The 12,362-nt window shown below is 40.1% G+C and overlaps 1 protein-coding gene across 1 annotated transcript in view; it reads right to left on the reverse strand.

The window, feature by feature from the left end:
* LOC117524952 (protein unc-13 homolog C-like) overlaps positions 1-12,362 on the reverse strand; it is a 495,429-nt gene that overhangs the window by 167,075 nt on the left and 315,992 nt on the right. The window contains 2 exon segments of the mRNA XM_034186767.1: positions 10,756-10,859; positions 10,862-10,898. Coding sequence (XP_034042658.1) covers positions 10,756-10,859; positions 10,862-10,898 — 141 coding nt within the window.

Genomic DNA, 12,362 nt, shown 5'->3' on the forward strand with positions numbered 1-12,362 from the left:
TGAGAATCTACTGAATCTACTGGTACCTTGTTTTCCATGTAACAATAAGAAACATACTCAAAACCTGGATTAATCTTTTTAGTCACATAGCACTACTATTATTCTGAACACTACTGTACTTATTTTCCACCATAATTTACAAATGAATTCTTTAAAAATCCTATAATGTGATTTCCTGGATTTCTTTCTCATTTTGAAGTGGTTGAAGTGTACCTATGATGAAAAGTACAGACGCCTCTCATCTTTCTAAGTAGGAGAACTTGCACAATCAGGGGCTGACTAAATACTTTTGGCCCCACTGTGTTATATAGATATATATATATATATATATTATATATATATATATATATATATATATATAATACACAGTATAATATGTACAGGCCAGAATTTCTTCCCCATAATAGAATTTATTATATTTGAGTGGTCACTCTCACATTTTTGATATGACTCAAGATAATATTTTATATTTAGTTGTAACTCTGTGGAACGGTCTCCCTTATCATGTGGTAAATACTCCAAATGTTATTACTTCAAAGGAATCTATGATTATTTTATGGTGTTTGATTTTGATTGACAATTGTATTATGGTGTTTGATGAGTTTTATTATGCAATTTATGAGTTTTATACGGTTATATTTGAGTTTTACTAGGACGCTTTTTAATTGACGAATGATGTGTGCTTTTATTGTATTTTTATACACGTTTTATGAATAATTAATGATCATTGGCCATGATTTTCTGCCACAGTTGCTGACAGTCTGCATGCTGTTATCAACAGTATTAGCACGTTTTGTTCTGAATACGATTAAAATCAACAAGAACTTCATTCAAGCTGCACTTTGAACATACTTCGAGGAGATAAGTTGCTGAAGCCACGGCAGAAAACGCAAGAAAACACGCAGAAACTGCTTTAAAAGTGCATCTGGTGTTATTGCTGGCAGATGACCGGAAGTGAATTACCCCAACTCTTGCAGCTGAGCGGCTGAAATCTCGGGGTCGCAAGCTCACAAGAGAACTCAATGGAACGAGATCTTGAGTTGGCATTCCAGTCTGGTAAAAATTAACACGTTAATGTGAGGTGTGTTGGTGTTTACATATAAATGTGCTTTTGTTAAATATGCCATTTTTTTATTTGCAAAAAAAAAAAAAAAAAAAAAAAAAAGCCATTTGCAAGGTCAAAAGTCAAGTTGTGAATAGACAATCGTCTGATATAACCAGGATCAAAATACATAGAACACTGCCATCTACTGGCGCCCAGACACTCAGACCCTAACCCATAATCCTTTGTGTGCCAGAGAGTTGCTGCGGTTTTAAACAGCACAGAGAGGAAAACATGACGACAATTGTAAATTAACATTATGCAACCAAAATGTACAGTTTTATGCTTTTCATCTGCTGCAGCAAGAGGCTGCTGCAACCCCTCTTGTGTGCAAAGGATTATGGATATCTCAATACTTAGGGCGAATACCGCCATGAACACTACTGGCCAGGAGACGGCAGTGGAGACCCTGAAAATTTGCTAAAAACAAATATTCCAAATAATAATCCGTGTTTGCAAACGTTTAAGATGCATGGAATTTAATCAACGCAAAACCGAATTCAGACATATATATTACTCTGGAACAAAGACGACAGATAGTGTTTGACATGAGCAGTACGTTAAAGAGCAAACAGGAAGCGATTGCAGCTCACAGTGATACCAAATAAAAATAATGGAGAAGCAACCTGAGCTGCTTCTGGCATTTTTACATAAAACAAACACAATAACAACATCTATGAACCCAGAGAATATATTCACGAGAATTTTAGGTACAATATACAAAGTGTTTAATGATGTCCTGTTGTGAATGTACTGAGATTACCCATAATGCACTGGAGACAGCATGGCCACACTAAAACCTTCAAAATTAGTGCATTATTTTAAAACTAAAACATATATCTGATATTTCACTTTATAAAACTTCAGACATAACGTTAATTTAAATACTTGTCCAAAATTAGTTTGGTTAAAATTTTAACCATAAGTTAAAACTGTATGCCTCTGGATGACTTGGGTGATATTGCCAGTGAGTCAGTATGGGGGTCACAAGAAATGATACCCCCTCCTCCCTGTTCTTCTGCTTTCTTTCTGTTATGTGACTTGTTCTCCTCTGTCTGCAGAGGATAGAGTGGTTTCTCATGAAATTAGCTCCCCTGTTTGCAGAGAAGAGAACTGTCCATCTACTACAAAACATTTATAAACAAGTAGGTACTCATTCTTTGATATCAGGTTTCATAATGTTTGTAACTGTTAAGCTTTGTTCACCACGCCTGAAAAAATATGTTAGTGATCTAAAAATTATCAGACCAAAATTTATCATAATATAACTGATGGTTTTCAAAATTACCTGAAAAGCTAATCCAATAATGAAACAATAGCTTCGATAATTAGTGGATTAGCCGAACTGTGCCCACCACTGCACTGATAGTACAGGTTTTTTTTCCTCTCAAAATGGCTTGAAGGTTTAATAGAAGAAAAGAAAATTGTAGCAAATATGACCACAGAACATATCTTTACAGAATCAAAAGTTGCCTTAATTTCCCACTTTTAACAAAGAAGAGACTCTCCAGAAATTCTAGAGAGAGCCGTGTCTGGTAAGTTAGAACAGCATCTTAGCTCAGTAGAGTTAGATGTTACGGGCACTCCAGATGAGGTTAGTGTTGGGCTGGCTAGTGTGCCCATTAACATCAGCCTAGAAATGCCAGCTGTGGAGGACGGCTTTTGGACTGTGGCGAGGCAGAGGAAGCCCTGTAGGGTTTGGTTCACGGTTGTGGTACGCCAATCACACTCTTGGATTTGCCTGATGTGAATTCTCTGAGCCCACGAGTGACTTCCACTCCTGTCTCCAGGCCGAAACACCTCCCGGGGTACTGATGAGGTGTTTAGCAGGCTGACATCGTTAAATAGTTGGCTGGCGAAATTTTGTAGACAGCAAGGATTTAGTTTTATTGATAACTGGCCTTCGTTCTTGTATGTATATGTGTTGTCTTTAATTTTGATGTGTGCCATTATTACGGTAAACAAATAATAACTGTGGATTAATTGCTGTATTTTGTCTGAGGTAATTGGAATGTAAACCTAATCTTGTTGCATTTGTGATGACAATGACAATAAATCTCATTCATTCAACTGTTTAATGCTTGTAGCTGGAATACTGTGAGAACACACTAAATGTGTTTCATCTTGGGTCTTAATTCTGCACTCCAAAGCCTGAAGAATATCAAAATGACATCAAACTGTTTTTCTCATCTCACTGACTTACCAGCCATAGAATCAACAGGATACTGCAACCCCCTCTTCCAGGTGGTCAAAAAAACCCAAAGGCTGAAGTCTGCTTGGATAAATCATACAGCTGAACTAAAAACTCTGGTTAAATGGCAAAAATCAATATAAATCTCCTCAGGACTTAACTGGACGCAGCAAGAAGACCACATTGCCTGTTTGTCTTGTGAAAATAGGCCCCAGAACGACAAAATTTTGATGTTTATGGAAAGCTGTAATGGGCATCACAAGAATGGACCCACAGAGCCTCCTTTGGGATCGCGTTTGGAAGAACACGGACTCCTCAATACGCAAATATACTTTCTTTTAACAAAAGAGAAAAAATGTAATTTCTTTTCCTCTTCTTGTCATTAACCAAAGACAAAATTTATATTCCAATTTCATTTGTTACACGTTTCTTTCATGTGACATAATGAGCATTCCTTTTATAACTCTGGCACATGTTTAAATGTTATTTGCTGAATTATTAATGAATTGTTATGGTGAAAACAGTGTTTCTGTTAATCACTTCCCTTTTCTCGGATGGATTTAGGAAACTCAGTCGCCTTATATTTTTTTGCCAAAGAAGAAAGAAGAGATATGTAATTTATTGTATCTGGTGGTGTGTTTCAAATAATGTTTCTTTGGGAGAAACCTGATGCCCAGTGGGTAGAGCTTATGACCATGTGCATAGCTTCTTTAAAAATGACCCTGGAACAAAGAAACACTCTCTTACACCCTTCTTCAGCTCTTCTGATGGCTTCAACTCCATTCTGTCTTCAACACTCTCTAAGTCAAAGTATGTTCAAGCTTTTGTTTCATTGTTTCTTTTATTTCATTGTGTTTCTTTTTGTTCCGCAACTTTCATAGTTTTATGCACCAGTTTTTAATAACTTTTAAAGCATGGGTCGAGTCCTTTGCATTTTGAAGACAACTTCCGAGCTGAGTTTGTCAAATTAAGAGCAAATTTGCGAGTCTCCAAATTCTTTATTGCCAAAAGTGTTTTTGTTAACTTTAATTTTTCTCCACAACCTTCTTTGTAAAGCCTTGAACTTTTTCAAAGTTTTGCAAAGACTAGAACTACCAGCCTTTTCTCACTACTCCTTTTCTACCGGAGGGTGCCAAATGGCACTGCTGGGGTAATTTACAACTCATTAGGCCACCTTTTTTTATGTGAATGCAGCCATTAGATTGGAAAGTGCCACTACCAGAGTCAACAGCAGTTGAGCCTAAGGATAGTGTTGATTCTTGCCTTCAAATGATCATTTGTTGCTCTCTGTTCCATTTGCCTGCACAGAACTGGGAAAAAGGGCTTTTGTTTACTCTGCTCTGTCTACCTGGATCATGTTGCAAAAAGACTTTGAAATTAACTGAACTTATTTCATTGAGCATGTTTAAGTCCAGACTGAGAGCACTTGAGATGGCCTCTTTAAATTGTGACTGTTTTTGTTAATCTTTTTATTTTAATTGTGTGAATATAATTCAAATTGTAGTGTAACTTTTTCTGCCTCTTGGCCAGGACTCCCTTGTAAAAGAAATTTTTAATCTCAGTGAGACTTTCCTGGTTAAATAAATGTTAATAATAATAATTTACTTTGATGTCCACGAATGTATGACGCTACTGCTTTTTAATATATACAAGTGCATCGCACAAAATTAGATTATATTGTGAAAAAGTTCAATACTTTATCTCAGATATTTTAGAAAGTGACATATAAACATTAAATATAAACTCAGGGCCCTGTCCCACTGGCATTTAGGAGGATTTGCGTATGGATTGCGCACAAAATTGGCCCATATTCGCCAAACATCCGCAATATCCGTGTAACATGCCTGTATGAGTCGGCCGTCATCCCAACACGCCCATGATCATCCGCAGAGGCACGCATGTCCACAGCCAGGATTTTTGAGCTTTTCAAAAGTCTGAATGCGGATGATATCCGCCTTACATACTCCATATATACTCAATTCATACACAATACATACTCACTCTATGCGCTGTATATCTGCCATTAACCGCTGATATCCGCAACTGATGGGGATTTGTGACTTGGCGGCGCACTGGGACAGTGTGGTAAAACAGATATATTGCGTGCCCGTCATGTCCACATCACAAACTAAAATATGTTGTAGCGAATGCATACAAATTGGCCACGAATAAAGCGTTTTTAATTTCATCTGCTTTGCAGCTGATTTGTGGACAATCTGTGAATGCATAACAAACATGTCACGTAAACCCAAAGTATTATATGTGGCAGAAAGCAACATACCTGCCAGTCAGTGCAGGTCCAGCTGTGTAAATCCACAAAGACGTAGCTGCTGCAATCAGGTCTCCTCCAGGACTTTTATTTAACACCAACAAAAGGAAGAGTTGCTGTTTACCCACAACTCACTCAAAAAAAAAACAAAAAAAAAAACACTGTCTCACACCCCGAGCGGCTTCCCCCCTCCCGCTCCCCAAAGTCATGAAAAGTTAACCCTCGCATGACAACACTCTGATCAACTTGTCCAAGTCCAGCAAATGCTCCAGAGCCTGTATTGTTGGTGTGAATAGTGATGCCGACGGCACGAGTGCGCTTCTTTTATGACCGCAATGCAGATGTCGTGCACGCGCAACACGTGCGCGATGCATTCATAATACACCCGTAATACTGCTGTGATAATCTCAATGTGTCGGATCAGTTTCCTCACTACATGCATTATATAACCGTGATTGTTCATCATATATTCGCTATATATTATTAACATATCCATAATTCATACTGGGACATTTGTCATTTTTGGCCATTTTTGTTGCGGACGACAACGAACGCCCACAATTTGTATACTCAATTCATGCGCAATTAATCCTCTCCCCAGTGGGATAGGGCCCTAAAATGTTTCTGTAAGGGTTGTGAGTGGGACGCCAAAGCAGGAACAAGGTTGGTGGTGAAAAAAAACAGCAAAAAACAAAACAAAAAACACTGGTTTATTGTGCAAAACAACACACTGGAAATAAAAAAGGAACCAAAAAACAGTCAACAAAACACAAACAAAACAAAATGGCAGGCTGGATCAAGGTCAAGAGCAAAAGCAAATGCAAGGTCAATACACTTGAGAGCAGTCCATAGCGCAACAGTCTTTTTGGAGGGGAAAGCAAAAGTGTGATCCAAATAACAAACACAGGTCAAGCACAAAAAACAGTAGTCGTGCCATGCACAATTATACAACTCAGGAGAAACGTGGGGCTCAAAAGCAGCATGAAGTTCACCAACAAGGATGCAGTATCCAGATCAGACAGGAGATAATATACCTCTGGAAATATAATTTTCTGGCTTGCTAAAAATGAAATTCAACTGTCTGGACAAATAATGAAATTCTGTTCTGCTTCTGACCAAACAGAGCTTGGCTGTAGGTTGCTTATTCACAACAAAATTTATGTAGTATGTTGTCAAAAAAAGTCAACTGAAACACATGACTTCAAATTACCACTGCTCCTGTCGTGGTTCACGCTTCTGGTGCTTAATTTATGATATCTGGGTTTATATTTCTAGTGTCGTCTCCTGTGTATTGTATTCTTGTGTAGTGCTTATATTATCTGGCATTCCTCATCCATGTTAATTAGTCAAGTTTTCCTGTTTATTATTTCACTCATCACTCACTCATCTTCAAACCGCTTACCTCCAAATAAGGATTGTGGGTCGTGCGAAAGTACACTACGTTCAGGAACACGGCATTGGCCAGTTGCTGTGTTTTACAACCTGAATGACATTGCTCAGACTATCTGGTCCTTTTGAGGAGTGGGTCTTTTCCGCCGTGCTTCAAACACTTGTGAGCTTCAGTGGCTACAGCTTAGCATGGCGGATGAAGAGCTAATTCAGCCAGCACCGTCTTTGCTGAAGGCAAATATTTGGGCGTATTTGGATTTTATTATTTGCTGCGTAAGAAGGGAGCTTGACATGACTTATGCAGTGTGCAAAATCTGCAAAATGAAAGTCAAGTACTTCGGAAACACTTCAAATCCGCAAGCCGACATGCTATGCCATCACCCGGAGCTAAAAGAGCGGAGCAGCGGTCTACTGACCAGCGCTTCGGTAACTGCCAGCCAACTCCGAACGAGCAAAACAGATAAGTACCGTATTTTCCGGACTATAAGTCGCACCTTTTTACATGTTTTGGCCGGTGGGTGCGACCTATACTCCGGTGCGACTTATAAATGAAAAATATAACCGGTAGGATCTCAATTAATTACTGTAACAAACAATTTTACGTGACAGAGTCGATCTATGTTTTAAAATGGCCACCGGAAAGGAAATGCAATGCATCATGGGCACTGTAGTATGACGCCATCCTATAGTTCACGCTGGTCGCGATAACCAATCAGAGAACAGAACTTTGGATGCGTATTCCTCACCTCACCCACAGCGTGTGAAGCTGACGAACTCGGTGCTTGCTGTTATTCCAGCTTGGCGAACAGAACAGCTTCAACCCTTGGATATCAATGTGAGCAGAGTGTTTAAGTTGACGCTGAGAGCTGCGTGGGAGCACCGGGTGAGCGACGGCGGAGGATTAGTGTGTGCACTTGGAAGGAGCTGGCGTCGATGATTGTGAAAAGCGTTTGAAGCAGACGAACATGGTGTTTATTCCGGGACGGCTAACAAGACAGCTTCAACCCTTGGATATCAGTGTGAGCAGAGTTGACGCTGAGAGCTGCATGGGAGCACTGAGCGACGGCGGAGGATTAGCGTCTGCACTTGGAAGGAGCTGGATCGACACCGCTGGGTGGTCATGAGCTGCGCAGGTAGGTGCTGCATGGTTCGGCTCGCAATGTGGTCCGCAAAATACAAACATATCCGTAGGTAAAATGCAGCTCACGAGAGGGCACTCGAGGCTTGTGTGACTGTTCCTGCGACTTCTGACAACCATAGAAAAATAAAAATTTTAACGTTACTGATAACATAACAAGACACCGGAGAAGGCCCGAAAAAAATGCCACCAAAAAGAAATCATACTCTGCAGATTACAAGTTGCGACTGGTGAAATATGCATCCGAAAACGGTAGCCGTCACAATATTATCATCTGAACTTTTCATGTTAACATACCTGTATGTCCACTGGACTTATAGTCCAGTGGACCTTATTTATGGTTTATTTTTCTTTATAATGGATAAAGTGGCTGGTGCGACTTATACTCCGGTGCGACTTATAGTCCGAAAATACGGTAAATTTACATCTATAATCACTTGATTAACCCTGTAAAGCTGCATTTTCTTAAACATAATAGTTTTTTTAAGTAATATAACCATTTCTCAGAGCTCTCTGAATCGAAAATCGATTCTGAATCGAATCGTCACCCCAAGAATCGGAATCGATTAAATCGTAAGTTGTATTATTCACATCCCTATTCTAGTGTTAAATTGTTCTTCCACATGTTTTGGAAGCTGCTGGAGCATTTTTGATAACAAACACCGAGCTTCATCCTGGGTCTGTCAGTGAACCAGTTCTACGGAACCGTCAAACTATCTCAGTCGGTCCTGCTGGATCCATGCCTGTAGTCATTCGCAGAGACCAGTGGGTTAACCTGACGCAGGTCAATTAAAGAAAGCCAGCAAAGGCCCATCAATAAACCGCAGAATTTTCACTCCACCCAATCCAAAGTACCCAGATAAGTGAACCTTTAAGTGTTCCGATGGTCTTTGCTGTCAGTGATGCAAAGTGGTTTCCTTTGTTTAATTTTTTAAATATAATACAATTAACCTATGACCTGTGAACCTATAAATGGAAAACTCATTGACTGATAGGAGCGATGAGCTGCACACAGACTACATCTATTGTTGTTGTGGCATCACCGAAGTTCTCAAATTTGGTCCTTGTCATTACATTCTGGGACACAAAGTGCTTTTTCTCATCATTCCAGGGTAATCCAGGTATAGTGGGCTTCTACAAAGCCTTCACGCAAACACTTCGTCAGCTGATCAGCTATCGTCACCCGGTGTGGGCTATAAGCCATTCTGGCCACTGTGCACCCCTGACTCCATTGACATGGTGGAAGATACCTCCGCACTGACAGATGGGGATGTGTTTGGTCTGAATACACAGACCGAACCAAAGCTGGACTTCCTTAGAAAACATGTTCCCAGGGAAATGAGTCTGGTCCTGGTGGGACCACTCCACTGGCTGCTACATTATTCTGGAGATGATGAAGAGAGATCCTGAACTCAAGATTTTCAAAGGCTGTTATGCTGTTTCCCACCATGGCGCGAAGGGCCCAGAGTCCACAGGGCAAGATCACCATCCCTGGTTTTCAAGACCAGGCACCTAAGTGGCTCTACTCTACTCTTTTCTACTCTCCTATTTTACTCTTCCTTTTTAGATATTTAGATATACCTTATATACTAGCATAGTTCCACCTTAGAATTTGAATATAATATATAAGATATACCTTAAGATATACCTGCTGTGCCACTTGCATTATGTGGTTTATTTGCCCATTTCCTGCTTTCTCTGTTGCCCGAAGGACTCAAAACCTCCTTGATCAAGTTAATCTATGGTAGACTTCCCTCCTTTGACCACAGTGTCGTCCAGGTGGACTGTTGGTCTTCTCAGCGGGGATTGTGCAGTCAATGGTATGTATATGGGGGCTCAGGAAATGCAAAAGGTCCTGGTCAGAGACAACCACACTATCAGGAACAACTTGAAAAAGCTTACGTTTTATTATGGAGCCACAGAACACTGGTGCCCTGTGCAGTATTATTATGCTTTTGTCTTGGATGCGGGAAGAGAAGTTGCTGAAATGGTGGTGGAATGGGTCCATCTTGATGTTGGGACATGAGTTGTCTGTCCTCTGACAGATGGGAATGCACGGTTACCAGTACATATACTAATAAATAAAGCTGCCTCAAGGCGCTTCACATAGGTAAGATCTAACCTTACCAACCAGAAAGAAACCTTAAGCAGACCAGGCTGAGAGGGGTGACCCACTGCTTGGGCCAAAGTGACAAGCAGTTAAATTGCATGATAGTGCAAAGTCCAATTAAGGCCAAGCTGACAGAGTCCAACAACTTATCCCACATTCAACTGTGTCTTCTGTCTTCAACTGTGTCCAGTTGAACACAGATGTTTAATCAATCTTATCCAGAACTTATGACTTTGAGAAAAAAAGACTGAATAATATCAATCATAACATGATCAAGTTCCTGTGGTATGCAGGTGGTGCCCCTTTCAAGGTATTTAATTAAATTTCATATTTAATTCAATATTGTTTTAATTTACATGCACTACACACTTTTAACCTGCGTAACTCTAAATGCAAAAGAACCACTGGCTTGATATGTATTGTCATATAAGAAAAAATATTTTGAGATACAGATTTACTTCGTACAGTATAACATTGCCCCAGCCACACTCTAAAACTGGCAATATATATCAGGTAAAATCCCGCATAGTGTTATTTCTATTTCAAATTGTCTGACCTTTGCAAAGCGACACATAAAATGAGCCAAAGCCTGTGGGTTCGGACACTCCAGCTTCTTGATGATCTCAAAACTCTGGTTGAGTTGAGTGAACACGTCCACACCGAACAGGAAAACAGGGCGTGCTCTGATGTCTGCTGGAACTGTTACAGTAAGAGAAAGGCAGAAGAAAAAGACACGTTGAAGAAAGGGAAGGAGAAGAAAGGAAGCAAGTACAAGACTAAGAGACCAGGACACAGACACAGAATCTCATCACCTCATGATAATATTCACCAAGTGTTGAGGACGCTCGTTAATGTAAAAAAGACTCTGTCTTATCAGTAATTGAGAGCGAAGTTTTAAACACTTACACGCGATGAGACTAGATGAAATGCAATGCACTAAAGCAGTGAAGTGCCCTGCCAGAATCAGACAGACTGCTGCGTCTGAACAAATTACCTTGGGGTCAGCTTTACAATAAGAGAAAAATGGACTGGAAGACAACATCAATGGTAATGTGGGTGCTGCTTCTGACTATTGCAGTTTTTAAAGTGACTGAGACAGAAGGTGAAGCTCTTAATTCGACCTACATTACATCCCTCACCTGTAATCAGAAATTTTGAATAGCGACTGAAAGAATGAGACAACAAAGATAAACTGCAAACACCAAAATGTTTCCTTTGCAGCATGCTTGGACTTCTTCTCTTGATACAGGTAGAGGAGTTTGAATATCCAGCTAATATTCCAGTGAACATCTGCTCTACCTATGAAGTGGTTTGGCCATCTGATTAGGATTGCACCTGGATACTGTTATTTTGGAGGCATAACCAAGTGGCAGGAGATTCTGGTCTAGACCCAGAACATGTGGAGTAATTATATGCTGAGAAAATGACCTTGGCAACAGTAAAAGTATTACAAAAGGCACACAATGTGTTTGTGTGGATATTGAGTCCTGTATTTGTATTACAACCTTTCTAAAGCTTTTCTTGTGGCAAAAAATTAGATTTTTGCAAAGTGTTCAATTTCCTGGTTTGGTCACATTTGTGTATTACCTGTTTGCCAGTCCTGTAGAATTTTTAAAGGCGTAGCAATGGTAGGGGATACATTAATTATACATGTGCATAATCTTGACACAAGCTCTACAGCTGTGTGGTCATGTGCAAATGAAGTCATGGGTGGAATCTACAACCGTTGTTTCAGGCAGTCCAACTGCACCTCAACCTCTATATCTGCACAGTACATGGGTTCCTTCCTGCTCCCGTGACTCCCAAATAAAGCAAGAATGCTGCAGTCTACAGCTGGCTTGCTGACTGTTGATCCAGAAGAGCATATTAAGGTTGTGAGCATGAAAACTGACAATACGAGGTCTGTCCAAAAAGTATCAGACCTTTTATTTTTTGCAAAAACCATATGGATATGAATCACGTGTGATTGCATCCGCCAAGCTTGAACTTTCGTGCGCATGCGTGAGTTTTTCACGCCTGTCGGTTGCGTCATTCACCTGTGAGCAGCTTTGTGTGAGCAGTGGTCCACCCCTCTCGTTGATTTTTATTGCGAATAAATGTCTGAACGATTTGGAGCTTTGCTGCATCAATTTTTTTCCAGAAACTGTGAGAGACCTCCAGGTG

The sequence above is a fragment of the Thalassophryne amazonica genome, chromosome 2 (assembly GCF_902500255.1).
Source record: "Thalassophryne amazonica chromosome 2, fThaAma1.1, whole genome shotgun sequence".
Classification (NCBI taxonomy): domain Eukaryota; kingdom Metazoa; phylum Chordata; class Actinopteri; order Batrachoidiformes; family Batrachoididae; genus Thalassophryne; species Thalassophryne amazonica.